We start from the raw sequence: 27,207 nt of genomic DNA, 5'->3' as shown, positions 1-27,207 counted from the left end.
ACCTAAAGGCAAGTACATTCACTCCACTCAAATAATGAGGAAACTGAGGCTTAGAGAAATTAAGCTTTAGTTAGCCCATGGTCCCCGTGTTCAGTGGCAGAGCAGTAGCTCTCAGCCATGTATTTGGGGTTTCTAAAACTTGCATTCTTTCCACTACCTACAGCCTCTCACCATATACTCTCAGGTAAGTTTAGCACCTGAGCATCTGAGGGCCAAGGCTGCCTTAGTAAGGGAGTTTCTTGTTCTTTTTTTTTCTTTTCTTTTTTTTAGAGATGGGGTCTCACTCTGTTGCACAGGCTGGAGTACAGTGGCGTGATCATAGCACACTGCAATCTCGAACTCATGGGTTCAAGTGATCCTCCTGTGTCAGCCTCTTGAGTAGCTGGGGCTACAGGCATGCACCAGCACGCCAGGCTGATTTTTTTAATTTAAAATTTTAGAGATGGAGGGTTCTGCTACGTTGCTTAGGCTGGCCTCAAACTCCTGACCTCAAGCGATCTTCCCACCTCTGCCTCCTAGGTAGCTGGGACTACAGGCTGGAGCTACCATTCCTGGCAAGAAGGAGTTTCTTGCTGTAGCAGTGGCCAAGCGGTGGCTCAGTATCAGCACAGCTGTTCCTTGCAGTAGCCCCCAATGCAGTGGCTGCTGTGTTGCTCCCCAGGAGCTGTACTGGGCCAGTGATAAGAGCCACCGAAACTCAACCTCCCTCTTGTGTGGAGGAGCCCACTTTTGGCAGCCACAGGGTCTTCATTGTGAGAGACACATGGGGACCAGAGATGACCATGGAAGGTGTGATCACCCTGACTGCCTTGTTGGGAGTAGGGGCAAGCAGCTGCGCAGCTCCCTTGGGAACAAGTGGGGGCATGTGGTCCTGAGCCTCTTGAGTCTGTGCGTTGCTCTGGATTTGCGATTCTTAGAGACCATGGTGGTCACCAACAGACTCGTTAATATTGGAGAATTTCTACAAGCACAGTGTATGGCTGCTTGTGGGATGGCATCTATACACCCATAGCGACAACTTGTTAAGAAGGTATTTGTAGATTAATTGATCACTCTAGGGGAAGTCACCATTTCTCATCCAATAGACACTGGCTGATTCTGCAGAAAGGCGCGGGAGTGAAAGGATTATGAAGGCAGTGGATTTACAGTGGTTTTGGAGGCAGCTGCTCTGTCCCTGACTGGCTACAGGACCTTATACAAGATTTATCCTCTAAACTCCACTTGCTCATCTATACACTGATGTGGTAACAGTAGTGTCTGTCTCACCAGCGTGAGGCTAGTGAGCTAGTAACTAGGGCTAGCATGAGGATTGAGTGAATACAATTTTATAGAATACCTGGTACATATTAAGAACCCAATGATTGTTAGCTATTATTTTTATCCTCCTTCCTCTCCTAGACCCTTTTGCCTCCAGGAAGATATATTTGGAGTTAATGTATAAAGATGGACAATTGCAGAACCAGGACAATACACCTCCCTGCCCCTGCCCTGCTTACCAGTAGTTAATGACATGTATTTACTGGGAATCTTTTTGAGAGTTCATTAGCTAATAATAAGGGTCTAATACTTTGCCATTTAGGGAAATGATCGCCAATCTAAGTCAACAGTTGGATCCAGTGACAACTCATCTCCTCAGCCCCCGAAGAGGAAAGGGAAAAAAGGAGACGTGAATTCAGAAAAACTGATGAAAGTGAAACAAAATGTAAAATTAAAGAATTCACAAGGAACCATTCCAAACAGTGGTAAGTGTGTTATTATTATCTTAAGCCTGTGATATAATTTTAATTCTTAAATAGATCCATTGTTTCTCTGGGCCCACAGAAGATATTCCTTATTTTCATATATGAGAGTTTTCAAAGAAAATTGTATTTGTATATGAGAGATGCTGCTGTTTTTATGCTCGGTTTTTTATTTGTAATTAGATGTTGTGCCATGAGGACACTTGTTTTGAGAACAAATATATCTTGTGGTAGTTTTATTTTAAAAGTACATTTTTTTCATCCTCTGCTCCCACTGATATTGCTTGATTAATATTTTTGCCTACAACTACTATGATATTGGTCTCTTATTTGTGTGTCTGTAACCCTTGCCCACGTTCATTATGATTTATTAGTCAAAGATCATCTTTCCTGAAAAGTCATTTTGTTAATTATACCGATAACCAAGAGAATACTAAATAGACATAACATTTTATCAGTAAACAATAACCTATTCAGCAAAACTAGATGTAGTTTCATCTTGCACTAGCAGATGAGAGATGGTATAAAATAAACTAAAAAATTGCATTAGTCCAAGATTTCGTTGGTATGAGATAAAAGTGTGGTAGACTAAGGAAGTATGCAATGAAAATTGTTAACTTTGATGTTAGGTTTTTGTAAGAGGGGTGAGTTTTGGTTTTATTCCCAGTGTGTTCTCAGAGTGGAGTGACACTGGGGTGGGAATAGCTGGCTGGGAAGCAGACCAGTGGAATGACTCCTGCTTCTCTTGCCCTGAGATCCCCTCACACACCCCTCCCCACCCCACCCCACCCGTGGGATGGTGAGGGGTGCCAGGAAGAGTACTGATGGCATCAGGTTTCAGATTAATGGGCAAAGCCTTACCTTCCACCTGGGAGCTCCAGCTTATTTCAAAGTCGATATGAAGAGTTACATTAGAATTAGAGCTAATATGAGCTTCACAGCTGAGGAGATAGTTTGAACTCCTGTGAGGGTTTAGAGGAAGCTGCACAAATGATTAAAGAGTCAGAACAAAGATGCGTGAGGCTAGGTTAAAAGAACAGGCGAAATGGGTGAACCAGTTCCACAGAGAAGTGGAGGGGTCTAAATCATCAAAGACCTAAATGATCGAGACTAGCTGGAAGTCATGAGTCCTAGATTCTCGTCCCAGCTCTGCCTTTGACCTTGGGCAACTCATTTAACTTTTTTTTTTTTTTCTTTAGCTCCATTATCTATCTGAAAAATGTGGGTTCTTATTAAGATTTCTTTTTAAAGTTTTGATTATCTTGAAATTTGTACAGTCCTTTCCCGTGAGTAGAAAACAAGGATGCTAGGGTGAAATACAGTCAGCAAATATTTACCAAGTGCCTATTATGTGACAAGAATCAAAGAAAAGAAATTAGCCCTGAAGAACATACCCTACCTTGAGCACTAAGAATAAGAGAGGCTTTAAAAAAATTAATAGATATTAGATTGTGAAGCCCCCAAAGCCTTGGACTATGTCCTACTAGTTTTTTCTTATTTCCAATAACTGGCACAGGTCTGAGACACTTAATAATTATGTTGAGTGAATGAATGATGGAAGTTTAAAAATAGTTAATTCTGTAATACTTTAATACCCATTATGAAACAAGACCCTCCTTAAACTTTTCATTTTTTTTGTTGTTGTTGTTAAAAGGCTTTTATGTTATTTGTTTCTTTTCTGTGAGGTTCTTGTTAGCCTATGGAAATCCCAACCCTTACTTCCAGTATATTTTTAAAACGTCTTTAAGTAGTTGTCGCCTGGAAGAAAGAGAATGATCATCTTTTCAGGTTATCTCATTTGTAAAAACTTGAGAACACAAGAGGCTGTATTAACATATCCCTTGTTCATGGGAAAGTAACCTTCATTAAAAAGTTGAATTATTGGCCGGTGCCGTGGCTCATGCTTGTAATCCCAGCACTTTGAGAGGCCAAGGCGGGTAGTCGGATTGCTTGAGTTTGAGACCAGCCTGGGCAACATAGCCAAAACCCGTTTCTGCAAAACAAATAAAAAAATTAGTGGTGCGTAGTGGCTTGCACCTGTAGTCCTAGCTACTTGAGAGGCTAAAGTGAGAGGAACACTTGAGCCCAGGCGGCTGAGGCTGCAGTGAGCCATGATCGTGCCATTGCACTCCAGCCTGGGTGACAAAATGAGACCCTTCCTGAAAAAAAAAAAAAAAATTGAATTACTGACATTTTTGCTTTTGTAGAAATTCACAGTAGTTTTTAACAACATTTGTGTTGGTGGGCATGAAGATAAAAAAAAAGTGTTTATTATTGAAGCAAATAGTATTTTAAAAAGAAAAGGTGTAAGCCTTCCTGTTCTTTTATTTTTTTCTTTAGAGAATTTTGCAGTTATTTTAGATAATAGCCCATTTTAAGTCTATATTTTCCAATGTGGTTTGATAATGTGCAGATTACAGGTTTTTAAATTGCTGGATCTCATTGTTACAGGAAACGCTGCTGGTGTCTTTTAAAGGAAGGTTTTAGGGAATGATTTTTTTCTTTCCTCCACTAACAGGCTTGTACCACTGATCTACAAGCATTTTGTATCTTTTCATTTGGATAGAAAGAACATATAACCTGGAAAATGAATCTTGGCTTCCAAAGACAATTTTTTTCCAGGAAAAATGAAAAAGGATTTTGTGCAGTTTACTAGATTAAACCGTCACTTGATAACTAAGCATATTAGCTTAAGTCCACACTACTGAAAATTGAGCAATTTGGTTCTTAATGGATCTCCCTGCAGATGTCTTTGACTATAGGAATCTTCCAGATTATAATATCAAAAGTCCCTCTCCCTTTCTCTTTCTTTAATTCAGCCTTCATATTCATTCATTATTAAAGTTGCTTTTTACTTTAATGTCATCTATTTTAGTAATTAGAACCAAGTATGTGCTTTTGAATACTCATGTTTCAAGAGGGCTCTTATTCTTTAGAAAGGTAAAAGCAATAAGAATTTGAAGCAAAATGAAAGTGAAGGGTGTAAGAACTCATAATAATGTAAAAAAATGCAAAAATTTGGGTTTAGAGATAAAATTTACATGGCTTTTTCTACTTACAATGTATTTTAAATTTGATATTAAATAAACTGTTTAGTTTTATTTCAAAGTGATAAATTTTAGGGTTAGGGTGAATAGCTATGATTATTTTCTAGCATATGTTAACTTGTGCAAATGTTTGATCTAGTGTTCTTTACCTATGTAGTATTTTCATTTGAATTAGAAAAAAGATACTTCATAGGTTATCTTGATTTTTTAATAATTAAAATTGTAGTCACATATTTTTTCGTTTTTTTAAAAATTGCTGATATTTACTGATTCAGTTACCAAATGCTGTATGAATGTGCAATGCTTCTGTCAGTCTGTAGATGGCAACCTGGGTCTAATTTTGTTTCCTTTTTTCTTTTTTTTTTTTTGACTCTGTTTCTCTCTGTAATAGTAAAGCTTAATAATTCAAGCAGAGCAGTTACATATTTCTTTAGGGAAACAAATCCCATTTTCTTTTGGTAGCCAAGATGCAAAGTAGGATTGGTTGGTGATTGATGAAGTTGGGTGTGAAATGCATTTTTAGTGTTGCATTTAAATACCAGCTTAACTGGCCAGCACATGTTTTTGTCACACTTTCCACTTGAGTTGCAGTGCCTTGAGATATGCTTTAGAGGCTGGCAACTAGCTACAGTCTCCACTATGACCAAAACAGTAATGATGATTGTTTTGAAATAGCACTTTGGATGACTGATCATATCAATTGGTATTATTAATATTTGGTACATGAAAAAATATAGTGCTTTTAGAACCCTTGTGAACACAAGAAGTATAGTGAATTTAGGTCTCTATAGGAATACTGAAAAGGCTGCAGAGAAAATAGCCTGGTCTCTTTGACTTACATTGTATTGATAATTGTAAGTACGTTTTCAAGGCAAAGTATTAAAAAGGCAAAAATAAGACTTGTATTCTTTTGATGGATATGGCTGTCTTTCCACTTTGGGTGAGTGGGCACGCCTGTGTGCCCACACATGGGCCAGTATTCTTCTTGATGCAAATCCTGGTTTGTTCCCAGTGTGGTTCTGTGATAGTTTCCGTGAAACTTGTGATTTTTAGACTCCTGATGACTGATTGGGAGCAGGTGTGGTGCCGGCAGAAGGATGTCTGAATATTATGACCTTGTTGGGTGAGTGCCCTTGAGCAGTCATGCTCTTGAATTTCTTAATAGCTACAACCTGCACATGGTTTGCCTGCATCGCCCCAAGCATGAAGCGTTACTGCAATTCATCCTCAGAGTTATGAGGCATTGAAACTTGAGCTTCTTTGGTTCAGCCATGAATCAACCCAGGCACTTGCATGGTTCCCAGTGACAAGAGACTCTGAAGACAAAACCGGAAGCACGTGAGGAAAATGTGCTCTCTCACGTGTTACCTCCTAAGAGGTATCAAATCTGGGAAGCAAGTATGTAAGAAGGCACCAAGGTGACATCACCAAGTGGCACACTAGTTTTATTTAATAAGCTAAGGGAAGATTTATGGTTCATTGGTGTCTCTTGCCACCACATTCACCCTATACCAGGAATACAGGTTTTCTTTTTTTCTTAATTCGTGTAAATTTAAGGGACACAAGTGTAATTTTGTTACATGGATGTATTGTGCCATGGTGAAATCTGGGCTTTTAGTGTAACCGTAACTTGAATAATGTAAATTGTCCCCATGAAGTAATTTCTCATCCCTCTTCCTGCTCCCACTCTTCCACCTTTCTGAGTCTCCAGTGTCTATCATTCTACTCTCTGTCATGTGTATGCATTATTTAGCTCTCACTAATATGTGAGAACATGTGCCATTTGACTTTACATTTCTGAGTTATTTGTTAGGATAATGGCCTCCAGTCCCATCCAGATTGCTGCAAAAGACATGATTTCATTTTTCTGACTGAATAGTATTTTACTGTGTGTGTTTATATGTATGTGTATATCTACATCTATATACACATACCCACAAAATTGTGTGTGTGTATGTCTGTATACACACATTTTCTTTTTCCAATTATCCATTGATGGACACTTAGGTTGATTCCATATCTTTGCTATTGTGAATAGTGCTGTGATAAAAATACAAGTGCAGGTGTCTTTTTTTTTTTTTTTTGTGACAGAGTCTCGCTCTGTCGCCCAGGCTGGAGTGCAGTGGCGCCATCTTGGCTCACTGCAAGCTCTGCCTCCCGGGTTCACGCCATTCTCCTGCCTCAGCCTCCCGAGTAGCTGGGACTACAGGCACCCGCCACCACGCCCGGCTAATTTTTTTGTATTTTTTAGTAGAGACGGGGTTTCACCGTGGTCTTGATCTCCTGACCTTGTGATCCGCCTGCCTTGGCCTCCCAAAGTGCTGGGATTACAAGCGTGAGCCACCGTGCCCAGCCTAAGTGCAGGTGTCTTTTTGGTATAATGATTTGTTTTCTTTTGATATCCAGTAATGAAATTGTTGGATAGAATGAAAGTTCTATTTTCAGTTCTTTGAGGAATCTGCATGCTGTTTTCCACAGAGACTGTACTAATGTACATTCCCACCCACGGTGCATCGGTGTTCCCCTTTCTCTGCGTCCTTGCTAACGTGTTGTTTTTTGACTTTTTCAGAATAGCCATTCTGACTGGTGTAGGTTGATGTCTCACTGTGGTTTTAATTTGAATTTCTGTGATGATTAGTGACGTTGAGCATTTTTTCAAATGCTTGCTGGCCATTTGTATGTCTTCTTTAGAAAAATGTCTATCTCCTTTGCCCACTTTTTAATGGGGCTCTCATTATTTTTTGTTGTTGAATTCTTTGAGTTCCTTGTAAATTCTGGAATCAATGACAGGGAAATACAGGTTTTCCATCCCTTGGTGGATCACAACTTCCCATCTCAATGGCAATGTGTACTGTGGGATATATGGGTCAGATTTTATTACATCAAGTACTAGTATGATAAAAATTCTTAAGATCAACATTTTTTTCACACCTTCATGATCCACTTATTGGAATGATATATTGTGCCACAAATTTCTAGTACAGCGAGAGGTCTTAGTAATTTTCTTGAGATTTATTGTGAATTCAAACTCTATTAATAAAAGTTTCAAAATGTGTACTTTGCTATCTACTTTAGTACTGAAAGACTGAAAAATTAAAAGCTGACTGAATACTAGTACGATGTATGGCTCAATTTGAGTGGAGTAAAATACTAGCCCTTTTTAGAAAAGGATTCTTTTCATATCCTGCCCTCTTAAACACTTTGTTCACTATATAGAGAGGTGCCATGAGGGAAGCATTCTTTTATAGCTGATATAGGCTTGAGACTTCTGCAGTAAATTCTTTTGGGGGGTATTTTTTCATGTAGCCCAGAGTTGAGTGTGAAGATGCTTTTTGTTTTCAAAAGGAAAAGTTTGTGAGGTGTTGAATTACAGAAGTATTTTCAAACCTTTAGAAGATTTCATTCCAGAAATTCATTTTAAGTAGGTATTTTGATACTCAGATCACATTTTCCATACAAGCACCCCATAAAATTCTACGTAAGCCATACTTCATCTTAATTATTGCATTGTGCTGCCAATGCTGTGTAGGTTGCCCACTGTGTGCAATGGTGTTTCCAGTGGGAAAACAAATGAGGAGTTCCATTTTAGAATGCCAAGAACTCATGTTACCCTGCTGTCGTAGGATGCAGAACTGCCCTGCATCTGGTGTAGGCCAGAGCCTTGAGGTCAGGGATCCATCTGGGTTTGAGAGGAATGCAGAGCTGGAGGAGCCAGACCTGGGGTTACTAGGGTGGGGACACTGAGGTGTCGGCAGAGGTTCTTCTATTAGGGTGATCCTCTGCAGGAGGATTAGTTTAGGATTGTCACATCTTTATTTTTTCCCCAGCTCCAGAGTTTGGCTTGCCTGCCTCCCTTTTTGCCTTACTTGTAAGGGCCTCTTTTCCTTCTTGCCATACCAGGGGCTCTGACAAGTTTCGCAGCCTTTCCTTAATTCTGCTGCCTCCAAAGTCATGTCGAACCTTTCTTTTTTTCTTTTTCTTTTTTTTTTGTTTTTTCTTTCTTTCTCTCTTTTTTTTTTTTTTTTTTTGAGGGAGGGTCTCACTCTGTCACCCAGGCTGGAGTGCAGTGGCAGCATCTTGGCTCACTGCAGCCTTGACCTCCTGGGCTCAAGTGATCCTCCCACCTCAGCCTCCCAGGTAGCTGGGTCTACAGGCAGGTGCCACCACACAAGGCTAATTTTTGTATTTTTGTAGAGACGGGGTTTCACCATGTTGCCCAGGCTGGTCTCAAACTCCTAAGCTCAAGTGATCCGCCCGTCTTGGCCTCCCAATGTGCTGGGATTACAGGTGTAATCTACTGTGCCCTGCCAGGTCTGAACCTTTCTGTAGCTTACTACAGATAAAATATGCATCCGCCCCAGTGGTGAGTTTCTGGCATACCAAAGACTGAAGCATGATTTATGTGCTTTTCTGAAAGAAGCTGAAATTGGGTCACTCTGAGCATTTCATCCTGGAATCTGAGGAAGGGCCCACATGGAGGCTTGGTTAGGGAGGTGTCTGATGTCATGAATGTTGGTGAGATGCCCATCATAGAGGGTGACAGGGTGGAGGGAGGAGGAAGACATAGCCATGGGATTTATTACCCTTTCTCCCTCTTCAACTCCCTGTTTTCCTTGTCAGGCCTGGGGTGATACAAAACCTGGAAAAGGCATGGTCCTTTAGAGTATCAGCAGATCGTGGACCATAGGTCACATGTAAAGGACACAGATAAACGTTCAGAGCATTCTGCACAGGGTAGTCAGCACAGGGTCAGTGTTCGTTGATATATGTGTGTGTGTGTGCATGTAGGTCAATTATACCTATATTGTGGTGACAATTGAAATTAAGGGCTGCAAACTGTAAGCATTGAGTAATGGTACACTCCTGATAACCAAGCTTTAGAACATCTTGATGGTGCATTTTAATCTGATATTTTATAAGCTTCATTTACAAATACTTAGAATGGATAAACAGCATTTTCCTAGTTTAGTGAATGAGGGGGAAAAGAGGAGAAACCAGTTTACCCAGAGTCAAAGATCTATCAATGGTTAGTGATTTCTGGAAATTGCCAGACTGACGCATAGCTGCTGGTTACCAGAGGTGGATGTGCCTGTGTGACTGTTTGAAAGGGGAGGTGGAGGGACAAGTGAGGGAAGCTTTCACGTGTGTGTTTTGACCTGTCTTCCTTCAGTGATAAAAATGTTGATGTATCACAGCAGACCCTGAAGCTTAGCTGGGAGATTTTAGGGAGTTCCTGTTTGTCTCTTCTTCTACTGTCCAGTATTTCATATTAACGTTTTAAATGGGGATGATTGATTTTCATCCCTTCTATTTTCTAGGTGGTCGCAGTTAGTCATTACTAACAAGCAGTTTTTCTCTTTAGCAGTCTGATGTAATAATGGGTCTTCTCTACTTTTACACATCTTAGCTGGGGACTGCCTTCAGCATTTAGACCCTCTTTTCTAGGGTTTGGGGACCTTGAAGAATGTAGATATTTTGGGGGCTGACCTCTAGTTTATGTATCAAGTGATCAAATCTCATTTTTTAAAACAGTTACTTAAACATTCTAGGACTTAAGCTCTGCAACCCAAGCCTTTCTCTGTGTCTGAATTTCCTTCCCCATGTTTCATGACTTTCTAGACTTAGGAGCCCCATCCCCTTTCCTAGGTCACTACTTTCATTTTTCAGTGAACATTTATTGAGTCCCTACCATGTACCCCATCCCTTGCTAATCACCAGAGTATTTCATTTTCTCTTCTTTGTTCTAATTGCTCAGTAATTACACATTTTCTTCCAATAGTCATAATTATATCTTTATCAATAAATTTTCCATGGTTAAATAGATGCAATTTACCTTTTCCCTTTCGATGACCAGACTTTATTCACTATCCCTAAATGCCAAATTATGTTGCAAGCGTTGACATTTTTTCCTTCTGGGTATCGAGTCATTTCTTAGACCTCTGTATTAATTTTGTCCTTATAGAAAGTACCAGCACGCTACTAAAGAACATAGGCCATTTCTACTTAAATGTATTTAGTCCAGTGTCTGGGACAATTACTAAATACTGCTTGGCATTACAAGACAGGGAAGGAGTATTTCCTCACTTACGTGATACCCTGGGACTCCTTTGTAGACTGTGGCCTATTTTGTATATGAACTCTATTTTTATTCTTCTCTATTGCCCTAGTTGTTCTCAAAATAAGATATAACCTTTATTGCAAATCACCATGCAGTGTGCTATCACAGTGGGGATAAAGATAAAGATAAAATATCTGTAAAATACCTTTGAGCTTTGTAGGTTTAAAGCTACCCATTTATTCTTATTTGATACAATTGGATAATAATACCAAATTGTTTCTTTGAATCTGGACAAGATTTTATTTCCTTTAAAATTACATAATAAAGTGGCCTGGCGCAGTGGCTCATGCCTGTAATCCCAGCACTTTGGGAGGCCGAGGTGGGTGGATCGCCTGAGGTCGGGAGTTCAAGACCAGCCACCCAACATGGTGAAACCCTGTCTCTACTAAAAATACAAAAATTAGCCGGGCATAGTGTTGCATGCCTGTAGTCTCAGTGACTTGGGAGGCTAAGGCATGAGAATTGCCTGAATCCAGGAGGCAGGAGTTGCAGTGAGCTGAGATTGTACCACTGTACTCCGACCTGGGCGACAAGAGCTTCTGGATGGTGTTAAGCTGAAGGCTCTTACCCAGGGCATTTACTGTCATTTCCTAAATTGGGTTCCATGGAGCAGCAGTTTCATGCAGTTTTTGTATGTTTGTTTCTTTTGAGACAGAGTCTGACTCTGTCACCCAGGCTATAGTGCAATGGCATGATCTCAGCTTACTGCAACCTCTGCCTCCCAGGTTCAAGCAATTCTCGTGCCTCAGCTTCCTGAGTAGCTGGGATTACAGGCATGAGCCACCACATCCAGCTAATTTTTGTATTTTTAGTAGAGACGGGACTTCACCATGTTGGCCAGGCTGGTCTGGAACTTCTGATCTCAGCTGATCCACCTGCCTCAGCCTCCCAAAGTGCCGAAATTACAGGCGTGAGTCACTGCGCCTGGCCAATTTCATGTACTTTTAACATATGCTTCTGGTAATGAGTTTCATGTTCAACTACAAATTTGGGAAATGTTGGATGCTACGAAGTTAAGTCATTTTCTCTGCTATAGGATTTCTCAGAACCTTTAGTATGGACGTATTCCACGCTTTTACTTGCTTTGGATCCCTATTATTGAGGAGCATCTGGTGGGATTATTGTTCTTTAGAGCACAACTTGAGAAGCATTGGGGTACTCAAATAGGCAAACAGCTTCCACACATTACCTGATCATTGTAGGGCTTGGGGAGTTTCTGATGAAAATTAACTGAGACATCTATTTGTGTGATTCTGATCAGATCAGTAGCTAGCATGGACAGTGGACATTTTCTGGGTGCTTACTCTGTGCCAGGGACTAGACTGGGCAGTTTAAGTGTACAGTGCAAGGGTTCCCTTGTGGAGCCCTCAGACCTTTGGTTCCAGCCTGCAAAGGTTGTTCTCTTGGCTTGTGGCACAGATGCTATCTTGCATTTTCCTTTACTGTCATTATGAAAATTGCTTTTTGTGTCTTTTCTGTGGAGATTCCATTTCCAGGGGCTTTTGTATACTTATTTCTGGTTGACTCCATTTTGGCAGGACACATCCTCCAGTAATTTCTGGAGAATGGCTAGAGAAATGGTCATTATTTTTTGAGACCCAGCGAGTCTGAAAATATTTTCATACTTTCACATTTAACTTTCAGTTTGGATGGACATAGAATTTTTGTTTTGTTTTATTTTTAATTTTTATGGGCACATAGTAGGTATATGTATTTATGGGATACATGAGATATTTGATACAGGCATATAATTCATAATAATCACATTAGAGTAAATGGGGTATCCATGACCTCAAGCATTTATCATTTCTTTTTGTTACAAACACTCCAATTACACCCTTTTAGTTATTTAATAATGTACAATTATTGTTTGCCATAATCACCTGTTGTGTTGACAAACACAAGCTCTTATTCATTGTATCTAACTATATTTTTGTACCCATTAACCATCTCCACTCCTCACCCTCACTATCCTTCCCAGCCTCTGGTAACCACCATTCTACTCTGTATCTTCATGAGTTTAATTGTTTCACTTTTTAGCTTCCACAAATGAATGAGAACATGCAAAGATTGTCTTTGTGCCTGGATTATTTCACTTAACATAATGACCTCCAGTTCCATTCATGTTGGTGGAAATGATAGTATCTCATTCTTTTTTTTATGGGTTGATAATACTCTGTGTGTGTCTATACCACATTTTCTTTATTTATTCATCTGTTGATGAGCACGTAGGTATCTCCCAAATCATGGCTATTGTGAATAGTGCTGCAATAAACATGGGAGTGCAGATATCTCTTTGATACACTGATTTCTTTCCTTTTGGGTATATCCGTAGCAGTGGGATTACTGGATCATATGGTAGTTCTATTTTTCGTTTTTTGAGGAACCTCCATACTGTTCTGCTATGCTAATTTACATTCCCATCAACAGTATACAAGTATTCCCTTTTCTTTACATCTTTGCCAGCATCTCTTATTGTCTGTCTTTTGAATAAAATAACTGGGCTGAGATGATGTCTCAATTGTTGTGTTGATTTGCATTTCTCTAATGATCAATAATGTTGAGCATCTTTTTATGTGCTTGTTTGCTAGTTGTATGTGGTCTTTTGAGAGATGTCTATTCAGATGTTTTGCCCATTTTTAAATTGGAGTATTAGATTTTTTCCCTATTGAGTTGTTTGAGCTCCTTGTATATTCTGATTATTAATTCCTTGTCAGATGGGTAGTTAGCAAATATTTTCTTCTATTCTGTGGGTAGTCTCTTCACTTTGATTGTTTCCTTTGCTGTGTAGAAGCTTTTTAACTTTATGTGATCCCATAAGCCTGTGCTTATGGGGTATTACTCAAGAAATCTTTGCCCAGACCAATGTCCTGGGGAGTTTCCCCAATGTTTTCTTGTAGTAGCTTCATAGTTTGAGGTTTTAAATTTAAATCCTTAATCCATTTTGATTTGATTTTTGTATATGGTGAGATATCGTGGTCCAACTTCACTCTTTTGCATATGGATAGCCAGTTTTCCCAGCACCATTTATTGAAGAGACTGTCCTTTCCCCAGTGTATGTTCTTGTCGCCTTTGTCAAAAATGAATTTATTGTAGGTGTATGGATTTATTTCTGGGTTCTCTGTTCTGTTGCATTGGTCTTTTTTTATTAGTCTGGCTAAAAATTTGTCAATTTTATTTCTTTTTTAAACTATTTATTTCTTTGATTTTTGTATTTTTTGTTTCAATTTCATTTATTTCTGCTCTGTTATTTCTTTTAATTTTGGATTGGGTTTGCTCTTGCTTTTCTAGTTAAGATACATCATTGTGGTATACGAATTTTTTTTTTTTTTTTTTACTTTTTTGATGTAGGCACTTACATCTATCAACTTTCCTCTTAGTACTGCCTTTGCTATATCCCATACATTTTATGTTGTGTTTCCATTTTCATTTGTTTCCAGAAATTCCTTAATTTTCTTCTTAATTTACCCATTGACCCATTGGTCATTTAGGAGCATATTATTTAGTTTCCATATACTTGTACCGTTTCCAGAGTTCTTGTTACTGATTTCTAGTTTTATTTCATTGTGTCAGAGAAGATAGTTGATATGTTTTCAATTTTTTTTGACGTTTTTTAAAACTTGTTTTGTGACCTAACATATGATCTATCCTTGAGAATGATCCATGTGGTGAGAAGAATGTGTGTTCTGCAGCTGTTGGATAAAGCTGTATATGTCTATTAGGTCCATTTAGTCTATTGTGCATAATAAGTCCACGTTTCTTTGTTGATTTTCTGCCTGGATATGTCCAATAATGAAAGTGGGGGTGTTGAAATCTTCAGCTTTTACTGTATTGGGGTCTACTGCTCTCTTTAGTAATATTTGCTTTTTATATCTGGGTGCTTCAAAATTGGATGAGTATGTATTTTCAATTCTTACATCCTCTTGCTGAATTAACCCCTTTATCATTATATAATGACCTTCTCTGTCTCCCTTTATAGTTTTATGTTTTCTTTTTTGTAGAGATGAGGTTTCACTATGTTGCCCAGGCTGGTCTTGAACTCCTGGGCTCAAGTTATCTGCCCACCTTGGTCCCCCAAAGTGCTGGGATTACAGGTGTGAGCCATCACACTTGGCCTCTCTTTAGAGTTTTTGTCTTGAATTCTATTTTGTCTGATATAAGTATAGCTATTTTTGCCCTTTTATGGTTTCCATCTGCATGGAATATCTTTTTGTATCCCTTTATTTTCAGTTTGTGTGTGTCTTTATAGGTGAAGTGTGTTTCCCGTAGGTAACAGATTGTCAGGTCTCTTTTTTTTTTTAATCATTCGGCCACTCTTTGTCTATTGATAGTAGAGTTTAGTCTGTTTACATTTAATCTTATTATTGATACGTAAGGGCTTACTCGTGCCATTTTGTTGTTTTCTGGTTGTTTTGGATCTTCTTTTCTGTCTTCCTTTTAGTGAAGACAATTTTCTCTGGTGGTATGTTTTAATTTATTGCTTTTTGTTTTTTGTATATCTCTTGTAGGTTTTTTTGACTTGAGGTTACCATAAGGCTTGCAAATACTATCTTATAAAACCAATTATTTTAAACAAATGACAGCTTAGCACTAATTGCAAAAACTAACAAATGAGGAAAGAGAAAATTAATAAAAACTCTACAATTTAACCTCATCCCACTTTTAAAGATGTTATTTCTATTTATAGTTTGTTATACTGTCTGTCTTGGAAAGTTTTTGTAGTTACTTTTGATAGGTTCCCATTTTAGTATTTCAACTGAAGATATTACTAGTTTATACATCACAATTACAGTGGTATAATATTCTGTGTTTGCCTACTTACTATTACCAGCGAATTTTGTACCTTCAGGTGATTTCTTAATGCTTATTAATGTCCTTTTCTTTCTGATTAAAGAACTACGGTTAGCATTTCTTGTAAGATAGGTCTGGTATTGATAACATCCCTCAGCTTTTGTTTGTCTGGGAAAGCATTTCTCCATGTTTGAAAGATACTTTTGCTGGATATACTTTTCTAGGATAAAAGTTTTTTTTTCTTCACTTTAAATATGTCACGCCACTCTCTCTTGGTCTGTCAGGTTGGCAGTGAGAAATCTACCAGATGTATTTGAGCTGCTTTGTATGCTGTTTCTTTTCTCTTGCTGCTTTTAGGACATTTTCTTTATCCTTGACCTTTGGGAGTTTGATTATTAAATGTCTTGAGGTTGTCTTATTTGGGTTAAATCTGCTTGGTGTTCTATAACCCTCTTGTACGTGAATATTGATATCTTTCTCTAAGTTTGGGAATTTCTCTGTTATTAGTCTTTGAGTAAACTTTCTACTCCTGTTTCTCTCTCTCCCTTTTCTTTAAGGCCAATAACTCTTAGATTTGCCCTTTAGCAGCTATTGTATAGTTCTTGTAAATTTGCCTCATTCTTTTTAAATTCTTTGTTTTGTCTCCTCTGAGGGTATATTTTCAAGTAACTTGTCTTCAAGCTAATTATTTTTTTCTGCTTGATCAGTTCTGCTATTGAGCGACTTTGATGCATTCTTCAGTATGTCAAATGAATTTTTCAACTCTAGAATTTATGCTTGATTTAAAAAAAAATTCAATCTTGTTAAATTTATCTCATAGGATTCTGACTTCCTCCTCTGTTATCTTGAATTTCACTGGGCTTGCTCAAAACAGCTATTTTGAATTCTCTGAAAGGTCAAGTATCTGTATCACTCTGGGATTGTCCCTGGTGCCTTATTTAGTTTATTTGGTGAGGTCATGTATCTCGGGATGGTCTCGGTGCTTTGGATGTTTGTTGATGTCTGGGCATTGAACTGTTAGATATTTGTTGTAGTCTTCACAGTCTTGGCTTGTTTGTACCCATCTTTCTTGAGAAGGCTTTCTAGGTATTCCAAGTGTATTGCGTGTTGTAATCTAAGTCTTTGGTTACTGCGGCTGTATCTGCATTAGGGGGCACCTCAAGCCCAGTAATGCTGTGACTCTTGCAGATGCATGGAAGCACTGTCTTGGTGATCTGGGGTAAGATCCAAGAGAATTCCCTGGATTACCAGGCAGAGACTCTTTTTCCCTTCTCTTACCTTCCTGCAAACAAATGGAGTCTCTGTCTGCATACTGAGCTGCCTGGATCCTGGGGGAGGGGTGACACAAGAGCCCATGTCACCACCACCGCTGGGACTGCACTGGATCAGACCTAAAGCCAGGACAACACTGGGTCTTTCCTAAGGCCCACAGTAACCACTGCCTGGCTACTGCTGATGTTCACCCAAGGCCCAGGGGCTCTTCAGTCAGCAGATGGTGAACCCAGCCAGACCCATGTCCTTCCCTTCAAGGCAATAAGCTTTTCTCCCTGCTGGCCCAAGGTGGGTTCCCTTCTGGCCCTGGGTGTGTCTGGAAATGTCATCTGGGAGCTAGGGCCAGGATGAGTGCGTCAGGGCTCTGGCTGGCACCCTATCCTATCGTGGCTGAGCTGGTGTACAAGTTGCAAGACAGTCTTCTTTACTCCTCCCCCTCCTCTCCTCTAGCAGAAAGAAGGAATCTCTCCCAAAGCTGTAAGCTGTACTGCTTGGGGTTGGGGGAGGGGTGGCACAAGCACTCCCTTAGCCACCCTGGCTGGTGTCTCACTAGTTTGTGTGCACCCCAAGTCCACTGGCTCCAAGGCCAGCACAGCACCAGGGCTTTCCCAGGAGTTGCAGTCTTTGTGGCCTAGACTGCCTTTCAAGTTTATTTGAGTTTATCAAGTTTATTTAAGCGCTCTAGCGCTTTAGCCCTCAGTGATGGGGCTAGTTTGAACTCAGGCTCTGACTGCTAGGATGGGACAGTTCCCCTCTGGCTGGGGCTGGTCTAAATCTTCCCTCCATGGGCACTGGCTGAATTCTTTCCCATGTTGCTTTCTGCTGTGACAGGGCAGCAGTGAGTTACAATGCAAAGTCTCACAATTACTGTGCTCTCCCTCCCTCAGGCACACAGATTCTCTCTCGGTGTCACGAGGCTGCTGCTGGGGGATGGGGGTGGGATGGTGTAGGCAATTCAAGACTGTCTTTCCTACCATCTTCAGTGCCTTTCTCCTTGATATGCTGTTAAAACCAGGCACTGTGATTGCTTACCTGATATTTGTTTTTTATGAAGGGGCTTTCTCGTGTGGATAGCTGTTCAATTTGGCGTTCCTGTTGGGGGGTGGACAATGATTGCTGGAGGGTTTTATTTGGCTCTCTTGCTCCGCCTCGTTTCCTGACATAGAATTTTTGGTTGGAGATACTTTTCAACTGGAATTTTGAATGGGCTACCTCATTGATTATTTATATTCATTGCAGCTGTTAAGATATCTGATGCCTGTTTATCTTAATTTGGGTTTCACCAAAAGCTATGCTTAGTAGATGATGAGCTGAGAAAAGGACTTGGGTGCAAGTAATTCATTTGGGAATTGACCTCGGAAAGCAGGGGCAGGTAAGACATAAGGATGAGAAAAGTCAATAAGGAGGGGTATTATTGAAAAAGTTACTCCTGTGGGCAACTGCACTCAGTCCTGCTGGGACCCTCTCAAAACTCATGAAACACACCTTAGAATTGTCCCATGCAGGATCAAGGAAACTGGGATGTCTGTCTGCCAATTACCGCCCTTTGTTGCTTGAGGGTTTTACTTGGAGAATTACCTCCCTGGCACTCCAGCCCATCCCATACTCAGGCTGAACATGCTTCTCTGGCCAGAGAAGAGATTCAGGCAGAGAAACTCAGGAACTTGAGGTAGAAAGACCTCAAACCATATGAGAACTGTCCACCAAAGCTGCCATAGAACTTTGGCTTGGGCTAAGAAGTTACAAACCTTGTGTGCATAACATTAATAGCAATTAAAAAAAGCACTGACATCTCAGATCAAAAACAAAGGTAGAGACATTCTGCAGAGTAGTTGAACACCAAAAAAAAAAAAAAAGCAAGAAAATTGATTTAAAATGTATTTAATGAAGGATAGGGAGAAGATGTTAGCTGAGAATTCTGAAATTGTTCTTTTTGTATGAGGTGAAAATTTTGCAGTCTTAAAATGAATCACTATTCTTCTGTAACTGCAGAATTGTTTAAAAGATCCAATTAAAAGCATAGACAGTTCCCATGTCAGACTAGACAAAGAATGTATTAGGAGCAAAAGAGAACAATGACTGTTTCTCTTAAATAAAAGAATTCTGTCATTTACCCCACATTGGTACCAGAGTTCTCAATAATTCAGTCCAATTTTAGAATAAGCAGTGTGGGCTGTCATTGTTCTGGGAGTCAAGAAGAGTAGCCTCCCAGGACAAAAACTTGAACCAATGAGCACCATCATTGACAAATGGTCTCCCTATTTTCTCTGGCACTTTTTGTCCCAACATGGTTGAGATTTATTATATTTTCAATTCGGTAAGGTTTGCTAACTAAAACAGAGTTCCAGACCTAATTAGTATAGCACTCTATAACTTTTAGATGGATGAGTTCACCTCTTAGAAATTTTTATTTTCTGAGCAAGCCTCAGACAGAAGGGACAGAGAAATAAAGCTGCTTTAGTAGCTAGATGGATATAAGGCAGCTGTTCAACTGTGAGGCAAGCTGCCTGTTTAATTTTTAGAAATTAGTTGGGAGAATAATCAAATTCTCTTTAGACTTTATTCCTACATTCACCCTGAGGTTATAATTTAGAAGCATGATGATGGTTATTTAGCCTTTTTATAATAATGGAACATTAATGAATATGACTGAGAAAACACTTTTGTAAAATAGGAAGTGCCAAAAGAGGCAGTATCTGTGTAAGGAGATATGAATTAGTTTGGACTGGTCTCCAAGTCAGAGATGAGGAACTTTAGTACCAGAAATGAGAGACCCTAGAGATGAGAGGTGGGAACTGGCAAGCCATTAATAATTCATGCTTTCCTAGTTAGCTGCCCCTTATAGCTTTGTGTCCTCCCCCTCCCAAGACTCAGCTGCCACTCTGGTCTGAAGCCAAAAGCTGAAGTTTCTTGGAAGATGATTAAAAAGGTAAAAGAAGATCAGTAGGATTAGAAAGGAGTAGGAGAGAGGGAAGAAAAAAATTAGTCGGGCAGACAGAATCATTTCTTATTCTACTAAAAATTTAAAAAACTGAAAATAATCTTAAGCGTCAATTCTCTTTAACACCAGTTAGCCTCTAGGTTACTCTCTTTACTCCTAAGCTCCACTGAATTTTATTGTCAACATGGTGAGTACTGAGAGGAGAGGCATAAAAATGGGAAAACATTGTGGTTTGTTTTCTTCTCATGAAACTTACTGAGTTGGAGACTCAGAAGTGTTTCTAAGTCAAGGTGTAGGATATTAAAAGTAGCAGAATAGAGTAACCAAGCAAGGCTTTGAGAGCACAGGGGAGAGAGGTTAAATCTGACTGCTGAGACTGGGAATTCATATTTATTTGAGAGAGAAAGTTCTAGGCATAGAATTTTGAAAAAGAGAAGAAAATAAAACCAAGACCAGTTTCAGCATTTAAATCTCTAACGCATTTTAAACCAAGAGTAGTTAAATGTTAATTAACCCTTCAAATTGGAAAAGCAATTTAATTTAATATGAACAGGGAAGGGGAGAGATTGTTCAGCAATTTGCTTTTTGGACAATAGAGAATTGCTGTTTTTGTTTTCTTTTTGATGTTGGGAAGGGTTTTCCTTGCTAGTTTAACTTTATAATGTTATTTTCATATACTTTTTCACATTAGCTTAAAAGTGGCCATGCACTCTTCTAAAAATCATAATGGTGACTGTGAATATCACTATTTACTCTAAAGATCATCACTTACTAAACAACAAAGCTTTCATTTTTCATTATTATGTATCCCTCACTAAAAGGCCCTTGACACATTCTCAACAGCCTCTTTATAGATCTGAGCCTGGAAACAAATTTCTTCTTACATTAAGGCCCATATTTCTGACTACTTGAAATTTTTACCTTGATTTGTCATGTACATCCTACATGCACAAATTAAAAAATTCTCCGAGCTTTGGATTCCCCCTACATGCTGTTTTTTTTTTTTTTCTTTTCCCACATATCCCGTATCTTAGGATATCACCCAGCTAGAAATCTGAGTGTGACCCATGTTAGTGGGAAGGGGGAAGAGGATAGTTCATAGTATGAACAAAAGTTCTCCGAAAAGGAATTTCAAGGAAAGACTCTTTCTGTGAACAGTTTGCAAACCAAGGAGATGCAGCCTTTAGTGCACAATGAAGATGTGTTCTAGAGAACAAAGGGAGGGTTCAGGTTTTATAGCACAAGTTCCTGCCCAGGTTCATTTATGCAAATGAAGGATTCAAACTTGCTTAGCTCCCATTGATTGGTACAGCTGAGCCCTGATTGGTTGAGGCAGGTGAGCTCTGATTGGTTGGTTCAGGTGACCCTGAGAGTCCCAAAGTTGAACAGAAATGTGGATTTGCTGAGGGCTCAGAGTTATGTGTGTGACCTCTAGTCAACAAATGGCTACTTGGCTCTATTTTAAATTTAGACCCAGTGAGTGACTCAGGATTCAGCTTGAAAGATTGGCTCTCTGAGGTTCGTATTTGTTGACAGTGGTTTCCATATTGTGGTGCTACTGAGAGGTGAAGCCAGCTGGACTTCTGGGTCCGGTGGGGACTTGGAGAACTTTTCTGTCTTACAAGAGGATTGTAAAATGCACCAATCAGCACTCTGTAGCTAGGATTGTAAAATGCACCAATCAGTGCTCTGTGGCTAGCCAGAGGTTTGTAAAACGCGCCAATCAGCACTCTGTAAAAATGCACCAATCAGCTCTCTGTGGCTAGCTAGGGTTTGTAAAATAGACCAATCAGGTTTGTAAAATGGACCAATCAGTGCTCTGTAAAATGGACCAATCAGCAGGATGTGGGCAGGGACAAATAAGGGAATAAAAGCTGGCCACCCTCCCCTAGCCAGCAGCAGCAACCTTCTTGGGTCCACTTCCATGCTGTGGAAGGGTTTTTCTTTTGCTCTTCACAATAAATCTTGCTGGTGCTCCCTCTTTGGGTCCACACCACCTTTATGAGCTGTAACACTGACCGTGAAGGTCCGTGGCTTCATTCTTGATGTCAGCGAGACCACAAACCCACCCGAAGGAAGCCACTCTGGACACACTACTTCAGGACGTTAGCAGTCCCTGCCTTATTCCTTTCTAATCCCCTCTGTGTCTCCACTTATACCATTTTAATCCAGTTAACTTTAGAGTCATCCTAAATTTTTCCATGCCTTATTCTTCACACTCAGTCAGAGCTAATTTTCATTGATTCTGCTTTCTCAGTCTCTTGAATCTGGTCCTTCCTGACCATCCCTGATTTAAGCCCCTTATTTTTAATGCAGACTACTGCAGCCTTTTTTCCAGATGGCCTCCAAGCTCCCTCCCTATCTGTACATCACAGTTCTGCCAGAGTGCTCTAAAAACACAAAACTTTTCTGATGAAATTTGTTTAGAAGCTTGTCACTTTCATGGCCTTTTTTTCCCCCCCAACTTCAGGCTTCTTCCACAAGCCTCCCTACATGAACATCTGGCATACAAAATATTTTAGAGTTTCTCAATCACGTGTCTTTTCTATGTCTCTTTGTAACTGTCTAGAATACCCATAACTTTATTCTCTTTAAGACTAATGGTGGCATCATCGCTTCTATAAGATCTGTTCTGAGACTCCCAGAGTTGAGCTTTTTCTTTGCTCTGCCTCCTAGTGGGGCACAACTTTACAGCAGGTGTATCACGTTGTAATTGAACAGGTTGTTTTCATGCCCTTTCTCTCCACTGGTCCGTGAACTCCTTGAGAGCCAAGACTCCTGCTTACTGTCTTTTTCATCTTTGTGAGCCCATCATCTGTCTTGATTTATAACACAAAGCTCTCTGAAGAGCTTGATGTGAGAATGACAATTTTTTCACAAATTGTATACTTTTTGCCATGTTTTTATTTGAAGGTTAGGCATTGCAGTTATTTATGATGATACTTCTTAATCAAGGTTAACTTGATTAAATCAGATTTGCTAATCAAATATTTTCCAGTGGCACAGAGATTAACAGGGCCTCCGCCACAATGTTGAGGCAAAGTAGATATATATCTATGTAAGCAGAGGTATTTATTTAAATGCAAGGAGAAGTAATAGGTTAGAGAAAAGACCATTTGTTTGACTTAAGAAATCAATATTAGCGCTTAGGTGCAATATATGGCTCTGTGTAGAGAAAACTGAAAAATTAATCTTGTTATAATTTTATTAAAAAGTCAATGTGGTTGAGTGGCCCCAGAACTGGTGCACTGTGCTGCCAAGATAACAGCCTTAGGAAGATACCAGTAAAAAATGGAAGCTATTAAAAGCAAACTGAGTTGATGAATTTTCCTCAGTTTATAATGTAAAATTATTCTTTGTGTAGTGCTGTCTACATGATATCGGATTTTCCATTATTAGAGGATTTAAAAGCCACTTTGGACTAAAGGTTATTTACATTTCTAATTTCTCACATTATATGATGGGGCATAACTTTAAATAGTGGCCTCCCAAACACGTTTTTATAAAGGGACAGTTGTTAGCTTTCTGATGAATCTTTCTTCTTTTACATGTTTATTTTTTTTCATGTGCTGTATTCTCTTTGGCTCCAACTAGCAGAAATACCCAGCATTTGGAGAGTCTTCTCATCTGAGCATCCAGCTGTTTACACAGACACACACACATGCAACAGGGGCACATTTAAAAAATAAGCTTTTTAACTTGACTACCTCTGTAAAGAATAAAATTAGAAAAAGAAAATTAAAATTTTTAAGAAAACAACATAAAAATAAGCTTTTTATTGATATGTAATGTACATACAAAAGAGTGCTTAAATCATAAGTATTTTTATGAATGTCCACAGATGAAATAGGCCTAATGTAATCAACAGTCAGATAAAAAATACAACATGTCCAGCATCGGAGAAGCCCCTCCCTCTGCATCTTTAGTCTAGGTATCACCCCAGGAAGAAAACCTTGATTCTGACTTCTATCTTCATAAACTAGTTTTTCTTGTTTTAAACTTTTAAAAATAAAACCACATAATATGTTGTAACCTTTTATGCTTGGTTTCTTTTACTGAAAGTTATTCTTCTACTTTGTTGACCATAACAATAGTTTGTTATTCTTATAGCAGCATGGGATTCCGTGTGTGACTGTACTCTACTTTGTGCAGTCCCAAGTTGATGGAGTTTTGTGTTGTTTCCAGTTTGGGGCTTGATTGAGCAGTGCCACTATAAACGTTTTTTCTATTTTCCTTTAGTCAGCATGTGTATTTCTGTTGAATTGCTGGGCCACATGATTTGCACATTTCATCTTTAGTAGATACTGACAAACACTGTTCCAAAGAGGTCATACTAGTTCACACTCCTGAAAGCCATGTATGAAAATTCACGTTTCTGCACAGCCTCACCAACACTCATTCTAGCAGGTGAGTAGTGGCATCTCACTGTTTTAATTTCCATTTCCTGATGAACAATGAGAATTTGAATACTTTTTCATATGTCTTTTGGCCATTCTGAGATGCTTTTTAGTAAAGCTCCTATTCAAGTGTCATGTGCATTTTTCTGTTGTTGTATTGTCTGCCTTTTTCATGTTAATTTGTAAGAGTTCTTTATTTGTGATTCCTTTATTGAATACATGTATCAAAAATATCTTTTCCCATTCTGTGGCTTGTCTTATCACTTTCTGAATGACTTTTTTTGTGTAGGATGGAAGTCTTTAAACTTAACAAAGTATAATTTATTAACTTTTCCTTCAGGATTAGTGTTTTCCATATGTTTTCTTCTGGAAGCTTGTTTTCCTTTTTTTTTTTCCAGTGCTATGACTCAGATATAAACTTATTTTACCTTCTACTTTTAAAGCTACAATCTGTCTGGAATTGGTTTTTATGCATGGTGTGAAGTAGGGGTCAAGATTAGTTTTTCTCCATGTGAATATCTAGTTGATGTACAATTTGTTGAAAATGCCACAATTCTCCCTCTGCATTGTGGTGTCACCTTCGTCTTAACTTAGATATTTATCTATATGTGAATCTGTTTCTGTTCTCTTTATACTGTTCCCTTGGTCTGTTGTCTATCTTTGTGCTGCACTGCCTTAATTATTTTAGCTTTATCATCCTTATGTCTTGATACCAGGTGATACAAATCCTTCAGCATATTCGGTTCTTCTTTAAGATTTCTTTCTTTATTCTAGGTCCTTTTTATTTCATATACATTTTAGAATCAACTTCCTAATTTCCCAATTTCCCCCAAAACACTTGCTGGGATTATGATTGGGACTGAATTAAATCTATAGATCAATCTTTAAAATATTGAGCATTAATGCCCTTTCTGTATCCGTCAAAATTATTTTTTTATAATGTGAATTACATTGATTTTTGGGATATCACACTAACCTTGCATTTCTGGAATAAATTTGCTCTGATGTTTTATTTTTTTGATATCTGACTGATGTAGCCATTTAGACCTGGAGTTTTTGTTATGTGATGGTTTTAATTTCAGGTCTGACTTAGCCTATCTTAAGTTGAGGAGTGCACTGAATGCCTATCACTTTCACATCATTGTAAAAAAATTATAAATCATTGTTAAGTTCAGGATGTACTATGCAGCCATGTGCTACATAACAATCTTTTGGTTAATGATCACATATATGACAGTGGCCCAATAAGATTACAATGGAGATGAAAAATTTCTATGGCCTAGTGATGTTGTAGCCATCATAATGTCATAGCACAATGCATTAATCATTAGCCATGTGTTTGTGGTGACGCTTGTATAAACAATAAACAAATTTATTGTGCTGCCAGTCATATAAAAGCACAAATAATTAAGAATAGTACATAATACTTGATAATTAAATAGATAACTCTATTACTTGTTTATTTACTATGCTATATTTTTATTGTTATTTTAGACTGTATTCCTACTTATGAAAGTTATAGGTAGAACAGTCTCAGGTAGGTGTTTCAGGAGGTATCCAAAAGAGGGCATTATTATCATAGGAGATGATAGCGCCAGTTGCATTATTGCCCCTGAAGACCTTCTACTGGGACAGTGATGTTGATGATCCAGCCCTTGTGTAGGCCTTGGCTAATGTGTGTGTTTGTGTCTTAGTTTTTAACAAAAAGGTTTAAAAATTAAACAAAACTTAAGTAGAAAAAGCTTATATAATAGGAATATAAAGAAAAGATACAGCTGTACAATGTGTTTGTGCTTTGTTACGAAACAGTCAAGTTAAAAAATTAAAAAGTTTTAATATAAAGATGGCCGAATAGGAACAGCTCCAGTCTCCAGCTCCCAGCCCCAGCGACACAGAAGACGGACGATTTCTGCATTTCTGCTTGAGGTACCGGTTTCATCTCACTAGGGAGTGCCTAACGGTGGGTGCAGGACAGTCGGTGAAGCGCACTGTGCGCGAGCCGAAGCAGGGCGAGGCATTACCTCACTCGGGAAGCGCAAGGGGTCAGGGAGTTCCCTTTCCTAGTCAAAGAAAGGGGAAACAGACGGCACCTGGAATATCGGGTCAGTCCCACCCCAATACTGCGCTTTTCCAACGGGCCTGGAAAACGGCACACTAGGAGATTGTGTCCCGCACCTGGCTCGGAGGGTCCTGTGCCCACGGAATCTCGCTGATTGCTAGCACAGCAGTCTGAGATCAAGCTGCAAGGCGGCAGCGAGGCTGGGGGAGGGGCGCCCGCCATTGCCCAGGCTTGCTTAGGTAAACAAAGCAGCCAGGAAGCTCGAACTGGGTGGAGCCCACCACAGCTCAAGGAGGCCTGCCTGCCTCTATAGGCTCCACCTCTGGGGGCAGGGCACAGACAAACAAAAACTCAGCAAGAACCTCCACAGACTTAAAGGTCCCTGTCTGACTGACAGCTTTGAAGAGAGTAGTGGTTCTCCCAGCACGCAGCTGGAGATCTGAGAATGGACAGACTGCCTCCTAAAGTGGGTCCCTCACCCCTGAGCAGCCTAACTGGGAGGCACCCCCCCAGTAGGGACAGACTGACACCTCATTCAACCGGGTACTCCTCTGAGACAAAACTTTCAGACGAACTATCAGACAGCTGAATTTGTGGTCTCACGAAAATCCGCTGTTCTGCAGCCACCGCTGCTGACACCCAGCCAAACAGGGTCTGGAGTGGACCTCTAGTAAACTCCAACAGACCTGCAGCTGAGGGTCCTGTCTGGTAGAAGGAAAACTAACAAACAGAAAGGACATCCACACCAAAAACCCATCTGTACATCACCATCATCAAAGACCAAAAGTAGATAAAACCACAAAGATGGGGAAAAAACAGAACAAAAAAACTGGAAACTCTAAA

General features: G+C 39.4%; 1 protein-coding gene across 2 annotated transcripts in view; it reads left to right on the top strand.

Annotated features, from left to right (window-relative positions):
• Positions 1–27,207, top strand: part of DCDC2 (doublecortin domain containing 2) — a 225,126-nt gene that overhangs the window by 103,892 nt on the left and 94,027 nt on the right. For both annotated transcript variants that reach the window (XM_032141125.2, XM_032141124.2), the window contains exon 8: positions 1,580–1,742. In XM_032141125.2, the coding sequence (XP_031997016.1) occupies positions 1,580–1,742 (163 nt within the window). The remainder of the gene's footprint in view (positions 1–1,579; positions 1,743–27,207) is intronic.

Source organism: Hylobates moloch, unplaced genomic scaffold, assembly GCF_009828535.3.
Source record: "Hylobates moloch isolate HMO894 unplaced genomic scaffold, HMol_V3 SCAFFOLD_20, whole genome shotgun sequence".
Taxonomy (NCBI): domain Eukaryota; kingdom Metazoa; phylum Chordata; class Mammalia; order Primates; family Hylobatidae; genus Hylobates; species Hylobates moloch.
Note: the sequence above shows the minus strand (reverse complement) of the source record. Positions and strands in the feature narration are given on the sequence as shown.